The 24,956-nt window shown below is 38.6% G+C and overlaps 1 protein-coding gene across 1 annotated transcript in view; it reads left to right on the top strand.

The window, feature by feature from the left end:
• The first annotated feature begins 4,649 nt into the window (after nucleotides 1-4,649).
• TYR (tyrosinase) overlaps nucleotides 4,650-24,956 on the top strand; it is a 55,713-nt gene continuing 35,406 nt past the window's right edge. The window contains exons 1-2 of the mRNA XM_017819610.1: nucleotides 4,650-5,572; nucleotides 15,196-15,412. Of these exons, the coding sequence (XP_017675099.1) occupies nucleotides 4,730-5,572; nucleotides 15,196-15,412 (1,060 nt within the window). The 5' untranslated portion in view covers nucleotides 4,650-4,729. The remainder of the gene's footprint in view (nucleotides 5,573-15,195; nucleotides 15,413-24,956) is intronic.

Below are 24,956 nucleotides of genomic sequence, written 5' to 3'. Positions count from 1 at the left end.
CTCGGTCTCCCAGTATCAGAACAAAAATAACGTGGCCACATAATAAAAGCACCGATCCACTAAAATTCACTGATTCGATGTTGTTAAAATGGATAGTTTAACTTTGTACCAGCAGGACTTCTGAGTAATCGAATATAATCTGTCCACACCTTTATGTTTTCACTAGAACAAAAAATATAAAGTATAATCTTCATAAAACAATAGCACTTGTGTCCCTGTGTTCTCTGAGTGGTTCAACAATGCTGAAACTGGGAATGTGAGCATGGACCAGGTTATATTAGGATCAGGAAGTGGATTGATTTGCTAATGCAAAGATTGCTCTTTATAACTGTGATAACACAACTTTAGCTTGGGAAACATTTGTGAATTTTTTCTGCACAAGTTCAGGGCTAAGGCTGACTGAGGTGACAGGAGTGCTTTGAATTGCTGCACAATTTCACCTTGTTTAATTTTAGAATAGGAACCCAACATTCCACTCATCACTGAATACGCCTATGGCTACATCTAGCAGACCAGCTGTGTGGACTGCATATTAGGTGTGCTAGTCCTGAGTTAAAAATTGGTTACTAACACCATTCAGAATATTTTTTAAGCCTGGGATTTTCTTTCTTTCATACATCCAAATGGGTCCCTAAGCCTCATGTTCAAATGTCATCCCAAAAGATGTGGAGGTCTTTGCCTTGGTCTAAAAAGCTTGTGGGATTTTCTAGTTTGCTTCTTAGTAAAGAGCTATGACTAGTAGGTGTGAACTTCTTACTTTCTAACAAGAAACTTGATTTTTTTCTACCTAAGGATAAAAAGTTGATTATAAATAGAAATTTAATATTTTTCTCTTACTTGTGTAATGTTTAAATGTCTCTTAAGGACAAGCAGGACTCTTCTTAATCTTATACTCCCCATTCATCAGTAACCAGAAGACAGATTTTTTTATTCTGGTTTTGGCCACAGGGTAATATCTATGGCATGTGTCCTTACCCTATATACATTACTGTTTTCTTTCTTCTGATGTACAGAAGCAAGATTTGGTCCCCTGGAAAACCACTGAGAATTCTGATAGCTCCATCTGGAACATGGGGCAAAGGAAATAAATGATGTTTTGTCATTCTGCTACATGAAATATGAGCTCAGCAGGAGCTCAGAAAACATCTGAAGCCAGGTGTCTTACAAAGTGCATAATAACACTGATGCCGAACAGCAAGTAACAGGTAAGGGTCAGAGAGCACAATCTGAGTCTATTGGTCTGTCAGACTGAATTTCCTGGCTGGTTAATAGACTATCTTTCCTTTCACTTGTCAGTGTTCTCTAATTGTCAAATCGTCCTTGTATTTATCCATATCAATAACCATTGTTTTCGCTTTTTCTCTTGACAGTTCTTATTTCCACTGGTAACTGAGAAGCATCAGCTTTTTCTATACAGCCTTGGTTTCTTCAGAGTTTTATGTTTGACTTTTAAAATAATCATACTAAAAAATTATTCTCCATTTACTCATCCCAAATTTCTTTTTACCCCCACTCAACATAGACAACTAGACCTAAAATCCCTATAGAATTCCTAAAACATACCAACAGGCAATATTAGAAGATACCTTCTTCATGGTGTCATCCAGCTATCAGAATTTTTTAAAACCCACTGATATTACTTAATTTGATCGCTTCAGTATCAGTATCCCAAAATGGGAATTCCCTGTGATATTTTACAAAAGACATGATTTTTTGAAGATCAGCCCACTCAGATCTAAAGAGACCGAGAGTTAATTTTATGAGGTAATCTGAACCCCCATTCAATACCATTATTTTTTACTTGGAATGTTCCCTTTCTTTGTCCATGACCACATCAGAAAGCTACAGGCCGTGTCTATGTGTAGTTTGATTTAGCATTGCAGTGTAGTGTTGCAGATCTTATCCTAATGCCACAAGCAGGTGAGCAAGTGGGCTTCGGGAAGGATTCTCACTACTCTGCCTGGGAATTTTCCTTCTAATAACTATTGACATCTCCATAAAGCATTTATCAGCCTTTTAATGAAAACATAAGTTAGATTTTAAATACCGCCATTACTGTGCTAGTCTACTAGACTGAAATAAATACTTTAACTGATCCAGTAACAAACTTTAGGGTAGAGTTAACATTTAGGGACATGAAACAGAACCCCATGTCAATTTGCTGTTGAAAGTTGCCTCTATGAAACCCTACTATGAAGTGATTCATGATCATTTATGTTTTGTAATCAAGTAAAGTTGTATATTGCCACTAAACCTCTGTATTTTATGTTCTTGAAAGCAGAAAGTGATGTGCCTTAGCCATGTTGATCTTATGGTCTACCTAGCATTTGGGTGCCTGAAAGTAATTAGTCTTGGCTCATACCTAAATGAGGAGACCCAGGTGTGAGAAATGGGTCTCTCAGAGCATACGAGAAGGTGGTGTCTACCCAATGGCAGAACACATGGGAAAGGTTTCTCAGCCAAAACCACTGAATTCAACTTACGCACAAACTTTGTGCAGATATGATGGCTATGTTAGATAAACAATGAAATAAAGGGTGCTGAGAAAAGAAAGATGGAAAGTCCCATGAGGCCTTTTTAATGAAGAGGATTTTGGCCAGGTGCAGCATGTGATTGTGATTGTCTTATGTTTCAGTGAGTCTACAATCACACACGGGAATAGAAACACATATTTTCTTACTTGTTTAACATTTATGGCTGTTTGTATATGGAAAGCTTAGTTTCCCAACTACTATCTGAATCACTGACAGTTATTCAAAACTGGACTCAGCTCAATAGTAAGTCAAGAGGGGCGTGTGCTGCTCCTCAGTCACATTCCTCATTCAGAGCTTCTCATTCATATAATTTCACAGGGAATTCCTCTGTTAACCAGATGCCTCAGAAATTCATCATATGACTACTCTCAAGTCTTGGATTCTTAGTCTTTAACATTGATTATAAAATCTCATTTGAATATGAAAACAGGGTATTAAATGTATTTATGTGTATGACTATCTGCCTAAATATGTATTTGAGGCCTTTTCTGGTTCACTCTGAGGCTCTCCCTCAAGTCTTCCCAATTCCTGTAGCTTTTTCGTGAAAATTAAAAAATATATATTCTTATTCTCAGAGATGGGTCTCTTTTCACATAAGTATTTTTGCACTAGCATCCATGGAAGGAACAGTAAATGAAATGGTGAGGTTTCCCAAACAGATAGGCATAAAGAAAACGGAATAAATCAAACAAGTAACATTTCTATGATAGAGTCTATTTTACAAGCCTGATATGGAAACCAGGGGAATCAGTCAAACAGTAGTAAACATCACACTGTGGTTAGAAATATTTGTCGAAAAAACAAATCCTTTCCCTTTGCCCCTTTTGCTCCAGGCTCCCCCATCACAGGCTCACTGGCAGCAAGATTCAGGGATAATCCCCTGGAATACCTGAGGCGTAGAAGCCAACAGGATTAAAGCACCTCGTGCTCCACACCATGGTCATGTGATGACCTGCTGATCCAGCAAAAGGCATAGTTTCCCAGCAAAGTTCTCACTTAGTTTGCCTGTGTGTTGTTCCTACCCTCCTGAGATTCTGCCTAGGCACAAGGAAATAATTCACAAAGTTTTCAGGAAAAAATAAACCCAAGAAAACCACTCTTACTAATAACAGCAGTAGCTGAAGAAAATAACGGATAATTCATATCTGATTTTCCCAGCAGTAAAATAACTGTTGTCCCCTAGCTTCAAGGAGCAACTTCAAAGAATGTCTAACTTCTAAATCCACCCATGTGGCTCTGTTAGCACTGCTTGGGCTAATGTACAGGAAGAAAGAGGTAGGTGGTCTGGACGTTGCCCAGCAACATACCGAGTAAAGAAGACAGATGTGTTCACAAACTGCTTGATGGGAGAAAAACAGGAGTCAAGGAGTTTTTTCCTGGTCTAGAGACAGCTGCTCAAAGCACTTTCTGAAAAAATCTGTTGGCTGATTGTCTGTATTCCCCACAAAACTGCAGAGAAGACTTTTGTGCAGATTTCTGTGTGTCATTAACTGTGAAAGTACTATCAGTTCTAAAACAAAAATAATTGTCTTATGAAAAGTTTATGATTTCCCTCACTTTCCTTTGCAATATGCACATCTTGGAAAGGCACTTACACTGAAATATAAAAATGCCAAGCCAGACTATATATCTTGGTTCTGCTCTATGTTCACACTTAATCTCCCCACACTTTGTGTTTGCTTGGTGTTAAAAAAATAGTTTATTCCAAAATTCCTTAGTTTTTCATTTTTGGGTTCACAATTCTTCCCATATAGCTAATCAAAACTGATCATATTCTTCTAGTTCTTTTTTTTAACCATCCATTTATTCTAAAGCATATAATCAAAGCAGGAATTCAAAGAACTTACAATTGTATCTGTGTCCAAACTTTAATTTTACTTCCTTTCCAATTGCCTGAGGAAAGCAATCATGTGCTAGGCAGAAGATGAAAGTTTATAATAAATGCCTGTATTTTGAAACTTGTGGGGGGTGGGGAAAAAGTCACTTGGCTTTCACTTAAAACATGTGATAATCAGATTAACCCTGAAGTGTATTTTGTGTGTAAATGCATCTTGGGTAGGAATGGGGAAGGATATTGGAGGACTGTACCAGAAGTCAGCAGTGAAGCATTCCTGGCAGAGGGGAAGGAATTTCTTTCACACCCAGGATTTTGGAGGGGTCAGAGAGAGCATTCCATGCACTGAAGCATAACACGGATGCTCTCCTGCTGCTCTGTCACTATGCTGCTATTTGCCATGGGTTTTCTGCTGGTCATCCTTCAGCCATCCACGGGACAGTTTCCCAGAGTCTGTGCAAACACCCAAAGTTTGCTGAGGAAGGAGTGTTGTCCCCCCTGGGATGGAGATGGATCCCCTTGTGGGCAGCTTTCCAGCAGAGGGTCCTGCCAGAACATCCTTCTCTCTCAGGCTCCACTAGGACCACAGTTCCCTTTTTCAGGTGTGGATGACAGAGAGGACTGGCCCTCTGTATTTTACAACCGGACGTGTAGATGTGAAGGCAACTTCATGGGATTCAACTGTGGAGAGTGCAAGTTTGGTTTCTCGGGGCTGAACTGCACGGAAAGGCAACTGAGAACAAGAAGAAACATCTTCCAGCTCACTATCAGTGAGAAGAACAAATTTCTTGCCTACCTTAACTTGGCAAAGAACATCCCTAGCCAGGACTACGTTATTGCTACTGGCACGTATGCTCAGATGAACAATGGCTCCAACCCCATGTTCAGAGACATCAATGTGTACGATCTCTTTGTGTGGATGCATTATTATGCCTCTCGAGACACACTCTTAGGTGGGTCCAATGTGTGGCGGGACATTGATTTTGCCCATGAAGCCCCTGGTTTTCTGCCTTGGCATCGGGCCTTTCTGCTGATGTGGGAACGTCAGATCCAGATGATAACGGGTGACGAGAACTTCACCATCCCCTACTGGGACTGGCGAGATGCAGAGGACTGTGCGGTTTGCACTGATGAATACATGGGTGGCAGACATCCCACCAACCCTAATTTACTCAGTCTAGCATCAATTTTCTCCTCGTGGCAGGTAAGAACAAGCCAAGGGAAGGGGAAGACAATTATCCCATCCAATGTTAGGCACTTAGGTGAGGTGCACAAGATGGGAGCTTAGCCACGCTGCATTCCCTTAGATGTATCTAGAGAGAAAGTAAGCAATACCAGAAAACAAATCAGATTTTATGTGGACATAATCTTCATTTAGAACTATTCATTTGTCTCTTTGTCTTATTTCTTTCTCATTGTAGGATTTAAGTTGCTTAATTAAGAACCCGAAGGTAAAGTGGAAGGAGAAAAATGATACCTTTGTGTCCAAACATGGCCTTTAGCAGGTTAAATAGGTTTGGGTCTGGTGCAGCAGTCAGGTCAGAAAAAGCAGGACTTATGTACAAAAATTTCTAGCACAAAACCATTGCAAAACAATGGATGACAGAGTGATAGAAATTGAAGTACAGGGTTTCGCTAACCCTCTCCCAGTGAATTCCTCCATCCAAGAGTTAAAAACTATCAAATTAAACTAATCTGCTTTCAATTTTAAACAAACAAACAAACAAGTAAACTAAATCTTTAGAGCACAGAACCATCTGTGTAATTCACATCAGTAGTTCAAAAAAATACAAGAAATAATCTCTGTTGCTCAAAGGAACTAAGAGGTAAATACAATAGTCCCTGCAACTTAGAAGCACTGTAGCTGTAAAACAAATTAGCTGTAAAACAAGGTGAAATTACATATATACATAAGTGATAAAGGTCTTATATAGCTGAACTATAGTGTGCTGTTCTAACACTGAGAGCTTCTAGATTTTTTTGTCTCTTGCTTATTACTGCTACATCACCTAAAATACAGTGACAAAGGTCTATTAGCGTCGATAGACACACTCCATCATGACAATAGCAACAGTTGCTTCTGGCGCTGAAGTCTATGATTATGCTGTCTAAATCTATCCTTGTTCTATTTATTTCTGTAGCAACAGCCCAAATGAAGGTTGGGCAGTTTCAGTGATTTAACGGAAAGAGACACAAATTCAAGTAGCTCTGGGATATTCCGGCATTACAAAACAGCAGCCAACTGGGCTAACTGGGCTAGTTTGCTGTATTTAGTCTTGCTTTGTACTCTCTGAATAATACAGGCCACGTATATACCTCTAAATTCAAGCAGAACTATTCAACAGAACTATTTTAGGCTATTGTCTGGCATGCCTTTTTCTCCCCCAAACAGGTGCTTTTCAGGAACCTTTCCCAGGAGAATGTCTGCATACAGACACCACATTTGGGACACTAAAATGATTTTACTGACACAGACATGGATTATTTTATGTTGTTTGTCCTCAGTGCCTGGGAAATTTCCTGGGCATATTTAATTTACCAGAGTAGGCATAGTCACAAAATAGATACAGGTACAAACACATATTTTCATCCCATTTTCTAAGATTCTGCTCATTTCTAACAACTTGATTCTGGATGAACTCTACTAACTTAATTAGATTGCATTATCAGAAAGAAGGAGTTCTGATGCTGTTCTGCACTGAGCTGAATAAAAGGCTGTGTGACAAAGGTACAAGTGTTAGAGTGGATTAAATGAAACCAGAATTGCATGGGTTACATGTGTCAAGTGGAGCTATAAATACAGTATATTGGATGAGACAACCAAGGTAGGAGGAGGCAGGTAGTACAAAGGAATCAGCAAGTTACTAGCAGATGGAGGTGTCAGATAGCTCATTTTTTTTCCAAAGGTTTTATTAATCCTATCCAGACACTTAAGATTTTCCCATCCTAGCAATAAGTACCCAGGAAATTTATGCGTAGCAATTAATAAATTTTTGAAACAGTCAGTTTCATAACTTCTCACTAATATATTCTGAAAATAAAGAATTTGTTATGAAACAAGTTGCTTTAAGTGATATTTTTCTATAACTTTGATGAGTAAGATATTAAAAAAATGTACTATGTTTAAAACATGTTCAGTGTCAGTTTATGTAGCTGAGAGCACCTAAGTCCTTTGCTGAAGTTTTCCAAGTAATTTCTGAAAATGTTTACCACCTATGTTTTTCAGCCACTTTTGGAAATGTTACACTTTTATCAAACTTTCCAAAATAAGCCCATGATAACTTTACCTTCAAAGGGTATTAGCCCACTTTAACATCTTCTATCTATGTATAGCTCTATCGTCTTATCTAGAGAAAGAATAAAAGAGATGGAACGGATCTGCATTTTCAGTCAGTGAATTTGGAGTAAAGGTAAAATAGACACTGATATTTCTTTATTAGCTTTGAATCCAAATTTAAACAATTGCTTAGTAGAGAATAGCAGTCAATACAGTTCCTTCAAGTAGTACAAAGTAAGAGACCAGAATATCACTCCAGAAGAATCAAAAGGGAACAAAAATAGCCTTAGCTTAAATCGGAAAAGAGCCACAGATCTGCTTCAGAATACACTGATTATCCAAGCTCTGTGACTAAACAGCATGATTGGGAAAAAAAAAAAAAAAAAACAACAAAAAGAGGAGGATCCAGAAATGTGAAGGAATTTAGACTTTAACAAGCATTCAAAATAAAAAGAGGGCAAGTGAAATCAATAATATGGTATCCTTTTTAGAATTTTAAGTGTCTTTCCAAAGCACAACAAAACAATGCCTGCTATGTTAGGAAATGGTTATAGATTTATTTTTAAAAAAGGTAAAGTATCTATTTGCAGAACAGCATCCCTTTTCTTTTTTTTAGTCTCAAAGAAAGGAGAAAATACTTTATTCCACTGAGGAGTTGCCATGGCAACATGGATACCCATGGATACATGCTGAAATTCTTGCTTTCACCTTAGTTTTTCTTCAACATGCTGCTGTTATCACTTAGCTGAGTGAATTATCCATCCATATTTTTCTCATGTTTGTCATTTAAGTGACACTTCTTATTCCTGCATCTTTTTTACCAGCAAGACTATCAGGAACCTTTACTGGTTTTGTTTGATTGTCTCATGTGGTAGCATATGTGGGAAGGATTTTTTCATGTTTTCAAGTACTTGTTTGTGATGATTCAAGTGTTGCATTCAGCATTAGGACTGCATGAGACATACTAATGTTTTACCAATTTTTGCAATTCCACGTTGAATTAACAGAAAACTATATGGGAACTGGAGACCTTTCATGACATTTTCAATATTTTTGTTTTGTTTTGTTTTAGTGCCCTTTTCTACAATTATTCAAGATAATTGATTTGATGATAAAAAAAAAAAAATCTAGTTGCAAATGTTCCTGCCTATGGCACGGGGTTGGATTGGCTGACCTTTAAAGGTCCCTTCCAACCAAAACTGTTCTATGATTCTAAATAGTAGGAGGTGAAATTCTTCTCTCCTCTGTACCAGAATTAATTTCGAGAAATAACTGAAATCAGTGGAGTTGCAAATGTATAAAAATCCTCTGCAAATAAAAGCAGAATCTTTCTGCTGGTAGTTAACATTAAGGTTTGGGAATCCCCATGGTGTGCTAGACATAAAACGAAGAAAATAAAGCTGGAGAATATAAGTGTTGTTTTAGTTTTCTAGTGTGATACAGAGGCAACACCACCAACTTCAGCCCCTTGTATTTTGTCTCTCCTAAGACCTGAGAGAAGCAATTGCATAATGTGGAGAGCTGGCTGCTCTTGGATGTGTTGGTGTAAGCCTGCAGCCAATTCTTTGTTGCAAGAAAGAACTGGAAAATTTCCCTTAGCACTTCATTTCATATCACCCTGCAGAACCACTTACACTAAAACAAAGCTACTACAAAAGAGAAACAAGTTACACAAATAGAAAATTGATATAATGCTCCTGAACTAATAGTGACAGCACTTTAGATCCATTATCTGAAATTATGACTTCATAAGAAATATGAAATTCAGCTATTCAGATGCAGTTTTTTAATTCTAAGCACAGTTTATAAGGGAGCTGTATTGCTGAATACAATTGCTGTATTGAATAGTCTGACAACATCATTTGAAGTATTATTTTACATCCATCTTTAAAAACTGCAGGAAATTTTTAAAAATACTAACACCAGAAGCCAGCACTTCTTGGTACTTAAATCAACCAAAATCTTACATCCATCTGCTTGTGGACACCTGAGGATTACATGAACTCGATGGCTTTATTTTTTATTGCAACTTAATAGGTTTTGGTGCCAAATACAGGCTGGTACATTAAAAAGCAACAGCCCAAATGGAGCAAGTAGCTATAAAGGAAGAGTTTATGAAGATTAGTCTCTAATTACATGCTTCCATGGATTATAAATTTGGAACATTTCCTGTTAGAAAGAGGTACCTCTTCACATGCCACCTCAGTACCACAGTGCGGGGTTATCAGGATCTGTGCACAGCAGGAGCAGCCACTCAGGTATCCTCAGCCTCTCTATGTCCCTGTAATTCACTGTCTACAGGATCACAAGTGGATGACAGTGGAGTTTGGTCTGTGGTTGCTTGGCCATTCGCTAGTGTACAGCCATGCTTGCTCATGTAATGAGTCATGTAATATAAAAGATAAATAATATACACTTTCAGAGCTGCATAAATTAGTAACTAATGAATTACATAAAAATTGAGTTTGGTTAATAATTTAGTAGAAAAAGAAGCCTACCATCTCTCCGTAGAGAGATGTGTCTGAGTGATTTCATGGCAGACATTGAAACAGCAGCAGTTGGTGACAGCTGGAGAGCAGGGAATCATGGTCTGTCAAACCAATAAGTGTTAATGAATACTTCAGCAGTAATTGTTAACAGAGTTTTCTACTCCAGCCCAGCACCATTTTGAGGTGCTGAATGGGGTATAGGTTACCCCTCAGTTCTGGGCTGCCTTCAAGTAAAAAGATGAAACTCAGCCAGCTTTTACTGAAGGCTGAGAAAATACCTTGAAGGGCCCGAGTTTGTTTCAGTGCTGTCACTTCATGTTTGTCTCACTTCCTTTTAGCTTGAGTTTCACAGCTCCTCCATTTAATGAATGTGCTGTAAGGGAAAGAAAGATAATTATCTTATCCTTGCACAAGATGTTTCTTAGAATTTCTTCAAATCTTTGCTTTCCAAATTTTCTTCTTTTTGTTCAGTCCTCTGCCTGTTTTACCTTTCTATTCCTGCCAATATTCAGCACTACATGAAGAATCAGATACAAATATGCAGAATCTCTTAAAAATTTTTTGCTCTGCTATAGATCCAGCATCTTTCAAAGCTCCACCTATAAAAGCAAGGTCCCAAAATACGGTTTCTTCTGTTGCAGGTTATCTGGAGTCCAGACTTCATGTAGGACAGAGACATAGATGTGTCAAGGAAGGCCATGAAGTGCCCACATTACATGTCTGTGTCTGGCATACATTGGCAAGTCAAGTGGTTGCTCTAGCTTTAGTCTGAAATGGTTCTTTTCTGCTGTTTAATCTGGAACACAACACTGTGAAAATATGCTGATACAGTTTCTGGAGGGGAGCAGATCTCTGCTCAGTGATCTCAGGAGAGAAGCAGAGCAAGGGATCAGTTATAAAGGAAGCAGAGGTGTGAACAAGCCCTCTGTGCTGCCCCAACAAACTAAGGAATTTCATATCACTTTGTAATTTCAATAACACAGAAAATCTCCTTTTTGCAAGTGTTCAGGCACATATTATTGAACTGTACAGTATTCAATAGTACTGAATGCCCCTGAGATCTAATAAGCAAAAAATAACCCCAAGGAATTTGTCACAAACCCCTCCACAGTTTTGAATTTAAAAACAGCAGAGAAAGGACTGAACATCACTGAAGACCCCTGTAATGCTTTTCACTTTATTTTGTCACAGGGGCTGATCTGTGCAAGCAGTTGCAAAGCAAAAGGCAAAAGGATTTCCCATTTGCCAAAGGCGTGAGACAGTAGCCTTTACAGTCTGTTTTCTAAGAAACACTCCAAAGAGCTATGCTCAAGATCTTCACTGCAATGCACAGAAGGATATTTTTTGCTGGGTGCTACAAGGTCCAGATGCAATACTGCATATTCTGGACTGCCATCTACTGGCATTTGGTCTGCTCACTGCTTACATAAGCTTTTCCTCTGAGTATCTTCCTAAGTTTCCCTGGAGCCGGCGAATTTGTGAAGGTAGATGTAGTTGTAATTTTAAGCTTTGTCCAAGGTGAACTGAGAAATTTGCTCAGGACAGTTCTGAAAGGGAACAGAAAATCATATTTTAAACCAACATCTTTCTACTAGAAAGTATTCCTGCTGAACAAAAAGAAGGCAATGGTGTGACCTATTTTATCTATGCTGTATGCAGATTATATTCAGAAAGAACTATTTGACTGATCTGTGTTATGTTATCACTTACACTTATCACTTAAAAGAGCAAGTTATAGTTTCAGGATAGACCCATAATTAATATCACTTAAGTTAAATCTTACTGGAAAAGTATCCTTGTTAATTTTATGACCAGACCTTAATTTCTGGTTCAGAAAAAAAATAGCAGAAGGTTACAGACAAGCATTTTCATTCCTGATGCTTATGTTGGCATTTCTTGACCATGACTTACCAACTGCCTTGTAGCACCTGGATTCTGTTTAGGATGAATTTGATTAGTCAGACAGTTAAGGAGGGCTACACTGAGACATAAATGAAAAAAAAAATAGCACTCTAACAATTTATAAGCCTCATGACATTAACAGTTACATTAAATCCCACTGAAACGGATAAACAGAACAAAGGGGGAAAGTTCCTTTGTTTAGAGATATATTTGAGCACATGCTTTAAGATTCCCTGTCTGAATACCTGAGAACCCAGTGTTGAAGACAGCATGTGATTCCTTTTTTAAGACACAATGGGGATATATCGCCAGGGCTGTGGGAAAAGGATGAAAGATAGGAGGTGGCAGGGCAGAGAACCCAGAAGATATGAACCTAGATAAAGACCATAGGAGAGAAAGCTAAATAGAAAATCCACATATATGTAGTTTCTGAATCAAGTCACAACCGGGAAACAGGTTGAGCTTCACCAGCCAAGGCACATTTGCCCTCTTCACTAATGCTCTTCTAGGGACACAGGATGGTGCATTTTTATAAACAAAGAAATTACTAGAGGATCTTCTGAATCATCCCCCTCTTTTCCTTCTAATGGGAATAAACTCTCTCAGTAATACAAATCAATCATAAAAACAACACTGTATCTATGTTTTGTGTTTATAACTGTAGGTCTCTCCCTGTCACTACCCCTCGCTTATTGGTGGGGATTCTTAGAAGATACTCCTTAGAGGCAGAGTCCTGACTTCAATTCCTTTTAGAAGTACAATCTCGACCCACTTGGTGAGCTTCTGGGGGTCATGTACACATGAAACTCTCTGTTGGACAACTACCTACAGCCTGCAAGGGCACTTCAGGAGCTTTAACAAACTAGGGCAGATTTCAGCTAATAGAGCAGTCTCTGGGGATAAATTTCTCCGATAAACTTTCTTATCTACTGCAAAAAAGATGAGAATAATTTTTTCATTATATTCATATTCATAGAAAATTTATCATTTAAGAACTCCAGATTCTTAAGAACTCTATGTTATATCACCATCTTCATCAAACATTTTCTGTGAAATTTTTGTCAAATCACTTACAAAAGGATTCATTTCATCTCCTTCTATTTATTCAAAAGTTAGTTCAGCAACAAAGCAACTTGCTTTTGTCTCTGTCTTCAGAGGCACGTCCATGCCTCCAGGGTGCAATTCATCCCATGCTAATATAGAAGCAGAGCATCAAGTTGAACACTTAATTTTGCTCCCCTTGCTAACTGCAGTCCAGAGACAGTTTCTGCATCGATTTTTTTACTCATTTTATTTCACTAAGTCAATGAAGAGAGTCAGGCACCCCTAGAGGTAAGTACATCTCACCTACCAGACATCTGGTATGGGAGGGCTAAATCACACTCAGAAGACGCCTCTCTCTCTCCTGACTGCAGAGGTCATCCTAAAGTGTTACTTCAATCTGGCAATTTGTACATGGCTAATACTAGTGAAATGAATCTCCCACTCACTTCCTTCATTAACAGAGGATCTCATACTCTTCCACTTCATTCAAAGGAGAGATGGTTGTTTTCACCCTCCTTCTTGTCCGTTGTTCCAGTCCATGAAATAGAATAAAAGAAGTTGAGGTTTCAGTCTTAGGCGTTTTCTCCCCTATGATGTCTTATTCACTAATGAGACCTGTTCTTTCTCGACACAAACTTCTCATTAACCACATCAATTACTTCCTAACAGCAGAGTCCTGTGTTTTGAAGGGATCTCTGGTGCTTTAAAGTTTGACTTGTTTTGGTGTTTTTTTCAGAAGAAAAGCAAAACAATAGACAGTGAGTTTGTTCCAGAGCCTTAGCTTCACCTGCTAGGGATACAGAACAACTTGTTGTTCTGTATTTTGAGCCACTGTTGCTCTGTTTCATTTACATATACCCACCAACTCTACCAATATACACTCCCACTAAACTCTCAATCTCATCTTCTGCTTGTCATTGTGTCATTATATTTTTCACCATCCTCCATCCTGACTCCATGTCAGGCAAGTTCTGAATATAAAGTAGAAATAGGAGTTAGTCCTTGTGATAATTCTCTGTAGGTTTATTGTACCAGAATATGGAAAAAAAAAATCCTTGCTCTCATTTTGATTACTTCTCTGCCAAGCAGGGAATGCTGTGAGAGCTACAAGAAAAACCTCTTGGTGATTAGAAGACCAACATCATTAGGTTACAAATAAATTACTATGCCTTAAAAAGACATTGAGCAGCATCTTAGTGGAACTTACAGTCTGTGTGGACACTTTTAACCTATGACAAATGTGAAGAAGTTTGACTCAGATAAAATTAGTTGACTACCATTTGAAGTTACGTTGAACTATCTTGCTCTACCAGGAGTCTCAAACTGGACTGACGGCTTCTACAGATCATCTGACAAATAATGACTTGTTTTGCCATTGTAACTGGACTTTACCTGTGAACTGAGAAAACTTATGTCAATTATGCTGGATTCGGACAGTATTTTATATCTGTATTTATCTCTCTGTTTAAGATCCTTTCCTAATAGCCATTATTGCAGTATTTCAATTGGTGGTATATGTTCATCTCCAGAACATTTCTAGAAAGTACGGCAGCAACTTTTTCCATTTTGTACATGTAGCATCATTGAGATATAGTGAAAGTAAGCTGACATTAGACTGACAAAGCACAGACAGATATTTTCATAATAAAAGATTTTTTCTCATATTTCAAGTCAACAATTCCTCCTCTTATTGTGTGGGGAGAAAAATCTGTGATTATGGTTTTGTTCAGTAGTCTGTTGAAGCCAAAGAGCCTCCATTTAGCAGCTGCAGCAGCAAATTCAACTCTACATCCTGCTGCATTGGTAGGTAACACCGAATTTATCCTCAGTGAGTTTTCAAGAGCATAAATGAGGTTTGATGACTTAGTCCACATGGGTAGTTTCAGATACAGACTAGTGTATTTCTTCAAAACATGCACTGTACTAGAGGGGTGTTTTCTAAGAAATAACCAGCTCATATTAAAATCATACAGAGAAAATATAAAAAAAAATATTCTTGAAACAAACTTAATATAATATACATTTTATTTGCTCTTAAAAAAAATCAATCAAAGTATCTCTTTTGTTTTTATATTTTTTCATTGCAATTCTTCTAATAGAAAGTGTTTTATACAGGTAATTTGTACTCGGTCTGAAGATTACAACAGCCAACAGGCTTTATGCAATGCCACAAGCGAGGGGCCTATAAGGCGAAATCCTGGGAACAACGATAAATCAAGGACCCCAAGGCTCCCATCCTCAGCTGATGTTGAATTTTGCCTGTCACTGACTCAGTATGAATCTGGATCCATGGATAAAATGGCCAATTACAGTTTCCGAAACACTCTGGAAGGTAACATGTTTCATTCCATTATGCCATTTCCATCTCTAAATTGATTCTCTCTAGGGCTAGAGTCTTTAAACTCTGGGTGGTTTGAACTGACTCCATGAAGAATAACTCAAAAAGAAAGAAAAAGTTATGCTTTCACCTGGAATAGCAACAGAAAGAACCACATTAATGGCATTTGATAAGAAACTATAAATTATAGAATAGATCAGACCCTAAATCGGTCTGTTAGGAGATACTGTCTCCTGCTACAGTCAGCACCAGGCGCAGCAAAAAAAATACACCACTGCAGAAAAGGAGGTAATTTAATAATCTGCTTGTGCATAACCATGCATAACCATGGCCATGTCAAAGGTTGGCCCAGGAATTCACAGTCTTCCAGGGACCAGGCTGAACAACAAGGGTGAAAGAGGATGCTGACAGTTGGCATGTTATATTTACATCCTTCCACTGTGAACTCCATAGCAGACTTCTCCCTAAACTCCGAGGAACAGGGATTATTACAAATTAGCCCTCAAAACTGACCCTTAGTATAATTTCCAAGATAATTTAGTTCTCTTAATTATATAACTATGCAGCCTGTTTTGAATTTTCCTAATTTACTAGTAAACAGTTCTTTACTGAAAGAAATTCTCAATTATCTGTCTACTAAACTCTTTTGAATCTGGTAAAATTGCTAATAAGCAAGGATAACATATTGTACATTTATAAATAAATATTTCTACAGCAACATATATCAACTATCTAATATGATCTACTTTTGATGTCCCAGAGATTTTGGCTTGCAAGGGACTCTATAAGGGCATAACAATGCAATATAGGAGTAGGAGTGAGGATAAGAAAAGTGCCATGAAGATGAACAGAGGGATGGAGCAACTCTCCTATGGAGACAGGCTGAGAGAGCTGAAATTGTTCAGCCTGGAGAAGTGAAGGCTTCAGGGAGATCTTACTGCAGCCTTCCAGTACCTTAAGGAGGCTTATAAAAAGGAGGGAGAGGGATTTTTTATATAAGCAAATAATGACAGGACAAGGGGCAATGGTTTTAAACTGAAAGAGTGAAGGTTTGGATTAGATGTTAGGAAGGAATTCTTTACTCAGAGAATGGTGAGGCACTGGAACAGGTTGCCCAGAGAAATTGTAGATGCCCCATCTCTGGAAGTGTTAAAGGTTAGGTTGGATGGGGCCCTGAGCAACTTGATCTAGTGGGTGGCATCCCTGTCCATGGCAGAGGGGTTGAAACAAGATGATCTTTAAGGTCCCTTCCAACCCCAACCATTCTGTAATTCTAGGAAAGCAAAGCTTTTGATACATCCAGTCTTAGTCATAATGTTGTGTGGAACGCCATAAAGCTTTCATGGGAAAAGTGAACCAATTTCTTTCTAAAACGGCCAGAAATTTGGAACTTGACTGCTTCAGCCAAGGAAGAATCTAGACAATATTTGACTCCATCTCTGGACATAACTGTGCTTTCTGTCCTTGAAAATGGAAACAACATGAAATATGGGAAGAAAAAGGTGACATAATTAGGTAGAGGTCCACCTACATTTAACTCCATAAAGTATGTGAACAAATGCAAAGAGTGGAGTAGAAGGAGCAGAGAAAAAGGAATTTAAGTAAATAAGTCATGAGATTCTGAGAATCTACCATCATATTACTGATATTGTAAGCAAAAGTAATGACACAGTCTGTGGGAGTTTTTTATTTTATTTTTTTTAACCTGAGTTATTTCAACACTCATTTTTACACCACAGGAGCACAAACTTTTCTGTCAACTAACTTATTTAGCTAACAGGATACTGAACTGCCAATTGAAGTCAAGAATTCATGGCTAATGTTGAAAAAGATGGTGAAAAGTTTTAAAACAAATTTTACTGCCAAAACCCCCTCATATTGTATTAGTTACTTTCTTACAAATGACCTGTTTAATTTTTTGTTGTGTACAGATGCCAAGCTTAAATTGGCCACTTATATTTATTGTGTCAGGGCCCATTTCTGCATTACAGTATTCTTACAAACCTGTTAACACTTTATAGTTCCTAACATTTTGTTCCTTTTCTAAACAAAAAGCTTTTCAGTCCTTCTTTACTTACTTGCACAATTTTGTGCTGTTACACCTAAGGTCAAATTCTAATCTCTTTTAGATCCAAAGAAAATCCAAAGTAAGTCCTTTGACTTTATTAAAATTACTCTGGGTATGTGAAAGGTGATTAGAACCAAGCCAGCATCTGTAATTTAGCAGTTCCTGAATTACACCAATGTTAGATTTACTCCTTGGTTTCAGTTCTGTAATGGAAAACACCTGTGTTCACATAGGAGATCCCCTTCTGGGCAAAACTTTGTGCTCTTCCATTCTTCAGTGCACTGGAACAAAGACTAAAACTTTTATCCTTCAAAGTCGTAAGTATCAGCATCGTTATGAGCAGATCACAACAACACAGGCTGAATCTCTGTTTGACTAACATAAAATGCTACTACAGAGACAGAAATTATGACACTGAAGAATTTATGTCACAACAGTCATAAACAGCAAAGGTCAGTGTTGTTCAGTAAAACAACACCCCTATGAGGTCGAGCACATGAGTTGTCCTCTCACTCTGGGGCAGGCCAGATTCTGCGCTGAATGAAAAACAGATTAAAAACAGTTTGCACTTTGCCCCTGGAAGCAATTATTTTAAATAGGATTTGTTAATTCATGGTCCTAATTGGGGAACAGTGTTGGCTTCATTAGAAACATCATGGATACAAGAGAACAGAAAATCAGCCTAGTTTAAAAGCATCAGGTAAGATCAGAAATGGAATAGCTAACTGCAAATTAAATAGTTTGGATTCTTTGTTCAGTTCAGTTTTGGCGTGACATCTTGAATGCTACTTCCTAAGACTAAGAGATGGCTGAAAAACTTAGAATTTCTTTTTCTTTATGAACAGATTCTACAGTTGAAACTAGTTTATTCATGGCAACTTCAAATGAAAATCAGTGCCTTCTAAGTTTTGCACAAAGTGCAAAAGAACATTAAAAAATATTCTTCAACTCTACATCACTTTCATTATGCATGAATTAACTCATGACAAATGGTATCAAGCCAAGCCATGTCATAGCATTCCTTTGTCTGTCACAATTATCTATTGTTACTGCTATTCTGTCATGAAATAATGGAATAAAACATCAAACATTTCAAAATGTAATTTCATTCTAATAGGACATTTTCCTTTTTTTTTTCTGAAATGAGAGATTTTGATCTGGAAATCTTTCCTCAGTATTTTCACAGTGATCCATACAGCTAATGCAGAAAGATTTCTCAACATGAAGTTTGCCAACAGAAAACTTCTAATTGAAAAAGTTTCTGTCTACAGCCAATATTCCTCACCCAGCTCGAACCTCAAACTCTAGGTAAATTTATGCTGCACACTGAGAAAGTGCTGTCAAGTTGCAAAGAGTCACTACTAGAGAACTAGAAAGACTATTCACCACAGACCACATTGAAACTCTACAAGAGTAATTTTAAGAAAAAAAAGTAGATCGTGAGATGGTCTAAATTAGATAATCAAAAACTTTCTTTTACTCTAGTCCCCTAGATCAAATTCTGTGGATCTTGTAGCTACCTCACTCTAGAGGGATTACAGTAATAACACTGCTGTGGTGGTGCTTAAGAAAATATGTAGGATCTAACCCTGAAAAGTTTTCTGTGAATTTGCCAATGGTAGAAAAAATCCATGAACATAAGCTAGAAGAACATTACTAACTATAAAGTAATACTAACTGTATCTGCAAGGATACAGCCTTAAAATTCTTATATTTTCCCTCCTATTTTAAAGTAGATGCATCTACCTGACTTGAGCTTCTCTAAAATGCGAAAACTTTATTAAAGAACAAAATCATACCCAGGGAAAATGGGACTAAGTATATTATTCAGTTGGATTCGGATAGAGAAACATAGAATTTATGTTGGAAAAGAACTTTAAGATCAATGAGTCCAACCATAAACCTAACATTGCCAAGTCCACCACTAAACGATAAAGTCATAGAATTGTTAAGACTGGAAACGACTTCTAAGATCACCAAGTCCAATGGTTAACCTGCCATTTTCACTATTAAACTGTATTTCCAAGTGCCATATCCACATGTTTTTTAAAGACTTCCAGGGATGGTGTTTTGACTACTTCCCTGGACAGCCTGTTCCAATGCCAGACCACTCTTTTGTGGAGAAATGTTTCCTAAACTCTCATCAAAATCTCCTCTGAGGCAACTTGAGGTTGTTTCTTCTTGTCCTGTTGCTTGTAACCTGCAAGAAGAGACCAACTCTCACTTTGTTTCAACCTTCTTTCAGGTAGTTGTAGAGAGTGAGAAGTTCCTCCCTGAGCCTCCTTTTTTCCAGACAAACACCCCTAGCTCCCATGTTCAAACATCCATGTTCAGCTGCTGTTGGCCAGCACCTCAAGTTCCTTTTTCATTGGGTGGCTTTTCAGCCACTCTTCCCCAAGCCTGTAGCACTCATGTTGTGAACCAGCACTTTGCCTGGTTGCACCTCATACAGTTGTCCTCAGCCCATCAATACAGCCTGCCCAGGTCTCGCCGCAGAGCCTTCCTTGAGTCCAGAGAAGGACAACAAAGGTGGTGAAGGTCTGGAGACAAGTGTTATGAGGAGCAGCTGAGAGAGCTGGAAGTGTTTAGAGGTTCAGGGGTGATCTTATCACTCTACATCTGAAAGAAGGTGGTAATCAGGTGGGGGTCAGCCTCTTCTCCCAGGAAACTAGTGACAAGATGAGAAGACATAGTCTTAAGCTGCACCAGGGAAGGTTTAGGTTTGACATTAGGTGGAATTTCTTCACAGAAGGGGTGATTAAACATTGGAATGGGCTGCCAAGGGAGATGGTGGAGTCACCATCCCTGAAGGTGTTTGAGGAAAGACTGGACATGGCACTTAGCGAAATGATCTAGTTGACATGGTGGTGTTAGGTTATAGGTTGGACTTGACAACCTCAGAGGTCTTTTCCAACCTAATTGAGATTCTGTGTTTCTGTGATTCCTGCCCTCCAGGAGATGAACACTTCTGTCCAACTTGTTGTTGTCCGCAAACTGACTGAGGGTGCATTCAATCCCCTCAATATGCAACATACAAAGCAGAATTTGACCTTTAAAGTACCAGCTCTTCTTACCACTGGCCTAGAAAGTCATACAAAACTAAAATTTATTTTGTAAGAAAAAAGTTTTGCAGTTAAGAAAACCACCTGCAAAACTGTTATGAATATCTAACTGATGTTAGGCATGCCATAGATGTTAAGTAGTTCCCTAAGATAATCAAAGGAGATAGGATTTTTGGAATGGTTCCTCTGTTTCTGTGGTACTGAATGGTGCCAATGCTCTCCAAGCTCTGCATACCTGCTAAGTGCAGTTACAGTGCTTCAGCCAGTGGTTAATGAGCAACTGAGGAAAACACTACCTGCTTTCAACACATAAAGCTCTGCACTTGACTGTGCATGGAGTTCTGTGGTCTCTACTAGTAGATGGTAAAATCTACAATTAATATAATTAAATACTCTATTAAAAGACATACACTTGACCTAATTGCATGTTCTGTGAGAACCGCCTATAAACCAACCTAAAATCTGTCAGGCAGCCTTAATTTTGAGTTGCATCATTAGCTTCCCCTATAGTAGAGTTTGGTCTCAATTCCCACCTAATTTAATTCAGCCTGGCCCAGTGAAGCTACTTCAAATCCACTGAATCACCGTTGCTGATTAACAGTGTTATAAGCAGAAGCAGAATCAGGTTTATGAACCCCTAAAACTGTGATTTTTCTCTTGTTGAAATCACTGGGGAAACTTCACTTCAGTGATGTATGCCCTGATAGCTATTTCTAATGCACCATAATTAAACAAGGGTTTAAAAGGATCTCTGAATGTTACAGTTTCCCATACTGGCCAGATGATTTAGTGGCTCACTGCTGTCTCTTCCACCCATTACTCAGGCGCTCTCCCTCCTTTTTTTTTGGTACTGTCACTGGTTCCCATCATATCCTTACATGAGATACTGTATTTTAATAGTCTGGAAAAAAACACTAACATCCCACACTCCAAGGTAGTTTAATGACAGAATAGTGAGTGAAAAAGGGGGCCTCTGGTGGTCTAGTGGTTAGGGTGCAGGACTCTCACCGCTGCGACCCGGGTTCGATTCCCAGCCCCCCGGGCAGATGGAGCTCGTCAGCCCTGTAAGGCAATCCATCGAAGAGAAGGTCACTCTAAACAAACCTACGTCCTGAGACCCTCACTGCCACTGTCCAAGCGTGCTTGGCCCCGGCAGATGAACCTCAGGATTAAAGGGTGGGCTCAGTTCAGCGCACGCTGTGTCTCACCTAAAAAATCCACTGCGCAGGCTGAAGGGTTAATGACCTTTCCCAAATCTTCGCTCGCGAAGACTGGCCATTATTATTAGTGAGTGAAATCAGTTCACAGAAGGACTGAGGAAGTGCAGTTTATGCACAGGAGAGGAAGGTACAGCATGAGGCAAGACAGGTGGAGAAAATTGAGTTCCCCTATCTAGAGACAGGGAGCTCTTATTTCAGCTCACCTGCTTGTATATCTGTAGTCTCACATCTGCTACAGAGGTGATTTTACTGCAGCTACCTCATCAAAGTTTTCTGTATTCTGAAAAAATGGTAAAGTTTTCACATATGCATTCTAGGTGACTCCATCCCTTTTCAATAGTACGTCATCCTTCATAGCTGACTCTACTTAAGTCTTTTAAAAAGAGCAAAGAATAAGATCCAAGTTAATAAAATACAGTGACACCACACTGCAGCCTTATTCCTGCTAACTTTACAATTTATATGGAGTTTTTGTAACAAGAGATCAGATATTAGAACTTCTCATGTGCAGGGATAAATGTGACATCACCTTTGTCATGACTGGATGCACTCCAACTATCTGGGAGCCAGAGGGTGGGGTTGCTAAAGCTGTCCCAATTATAGAGATTTTGATTATTAAAATAAATTGCTTGTGTGCAGATGTTCCATGAAAAGCTAACCAGAGCCAAAATGAATATTTGGTGGTTTTTTATGAATTATTAGATCGTTTGCAATGCATTAAGAAATTTAAGAAAAATCCCAAATCTGATATAAAACATCTATCCTTCTGCCTAGACCGTGAATAAAGTTTATCTTCCCTTAAACATATTTGTAATGTATTGGAATATAAGTGGAAGAATTGCTTCAGAATAATAAACAGATATATCATATTTTGTTAATATTCACAGAAATTTCCTGGTATTGCTAAATTGACTGCTGCCAATGACCATGTGCTGTGGCCATCAGCAAAGAAAGTCAAAGTTGTTGTCATTGGTTTCTAGGAGTTCTGGACAGCCTGTTAATATAAATTGTTCTTTATAAGTAATATTTTATTCTGCTGATCCCCCTGATTTGATAGCTAGGTAACATAGCATTCACCATGATTCAAATTTCTGTGGGCCCTATTCTCTCTTTGAGAACTTCTGTCCTTTGCTCTTTATGTCACCCAGCAGGCTCTTCAATAATCCTGGTCCACATCCGATGTACTCAAAATCTGCAGTTATCTGTTTTTCTTTGTTCCCTACATCCAGATTCACTCCACCTTAAAAACCTACAATTTTCATAATAAGTCAACTTTACTTCCTCCAACTGTCCTAATTATGTTTTCAACTCTGTCTTCCTAATTACGGGAAGCAGAGGGGCAGGCATTGGTCTCTTCTCTGTGGTAACCAGTGACAGGACCCGAAGGAATGCCCTGAAGTTGTGTCAGAGGAGGTTAGGTTGGATATTAGAAAGAGGTTTCTCACCCAGAGAATGGTTGGGTATTGGAACAGGCTCCCCAGGGAAGTGGTCACAGCACCAAGCCTGATGGAGGGTTTGGATGATACTCTCAGGCACATGGTGCGACTCTTGGGGATGGTCCTGTTCAGGGCCAAGATTTGAACTTGATGACCCTTGTGGGTCCTTTCCAACTCAGCATATTCTGTGATTCTGGGAATTTCTCAAAAGCTTTCTCATACTATTAGAATCAGAAAGATGGATGGTTAGTATGGTATGCTGGTTTCTAGGTGCCACAGTTATGATCTGATTCTTATAAATATCAGTGATTTATGTCAGATGCTCTTCCCTTGTTTGAAAAAATGAGGTGAGGGAATTTTGAGTGACAAAGAAATGCAATCATTTCACACAGAAGATCAGAGTCCTAGCTGAGTCTAAAACTCAGGTTTCCTTACTCATAAGGCAACTCTAGCCACATGTCAATTAATACTTTGTGTGACTCCAAGAGGAACAAGTGCAGAGCAAGCCATTTGGTACTGTGGACCTGAATTCCACATTACACATGAGAGTTTTGAAAGGGAAGGGGTTCTTTCATAGTAGCTGTAGTTCAGTCCCCCAATAGTTGGCACATTTTAGATATCCTCCAAAAGGAATCCAGTTTTGCAAAGTCAGAAATTGCCTTATGATGTGAGTCACAGCATGAAATAGAAGAACTGTTGGGAGATTCACTTCAAAAGTATGTTATAAATTCTCATTCTTAGTCCAAATAAGTAAATAAAGCAAGTGTTCAAAGTCTGTGAGGAATTTCACAAAGATAAAAGCTAAGATCTTTCCTTTCCCTGTCTTGCATACCTGATAAACTGCAACAATATTGGAAAAACACTGAAGATCAACACAATGACCATATTGTTCACAGCCCTTTTTATTTGATTATTAAATTGTGAAGTTGTCTTAATGTGACTCCACTATGCTTCCTCATCCTACAGCTTATGGAAATTGTGAGAGGAATACATCTTCAGGAACCAAATAAAAGAGATAGATCAGAGAGGTTTTGTGTCATGGCTTAAATAGCAGAACTAGCATTAGGTTTGGAAATAGACTGGGAGGACAACATATGTTTCTGCTCTTTCTCTCTGGGAAAATTCCAAAGAAGGATCAGATTGTTGAGTTGGTTTTTACTAGGAGTCCTTACAAGTAGGGAGGAAGCTTGGCTATTGGGACACTGAGTGGAGCTACCAACATCAGAGCTGAGGAATGGACAGGCTACCAACATAAAAACTAATGGAGAGACTCATCTTCCAGTATTTCCTCTTTGGGAGTTTAGGTCTTCTTAAAACCCATCTTTTAAGTTCCTCCAAAATAACAGCAATGCACAGACTTCTGGCCTGTAAGTCTGACTGTGAAAGATTATTGATTACTTACCAAATCCTCCTGTAAATGTTGGATTATAGTTTATAGTGTGTTGGGTCCTATCAATAAAAGGACATAGTCATAGAGACAAACATTAATAAATAAACGAGTATAATGGCCAGTCTTCGCGAGCGAAGATTTGGGAAAGGTCATTAACCCTTTGAGCCTGCGCAGTGGATTTTTTATTTGGGAAAGGTCATTAACCCTTCGAGCCTGCGCAGTGGATTTTTTAGGTGCGACACAGCGTGCGCTGAACTGAGCCCACGCTTTAATCCTGAGGTTCATCTGCCGGGGCCGAGCCAGCTTGGACAGTGGCAGTGAGGTCCCCAGGACATAGGTTTGTTTAGAGTGACCTTCTCTTA

This window comes from Lepidothrix coronata, unplaced genomic scaffold (genome assembly GCF_001604755.1).
Source record: "Lepidothrix coronata isolate B3197 unplaced genomic scaffold, Lepidothrix_coronata-1.0 Scaffold76, whole genome shotgun sequence".
Classification (NCBI taxonomy): Eukaryota; Metazoa; Chordata; class Aves; order Passeriformes; family Pipridae; genus Lepidothrix; species Lepidothrix coronata.
Note: the sequence above shows the minus strand (reverse complement) of the source record. Positions and strands in the feature narration are given on the sequence as shown.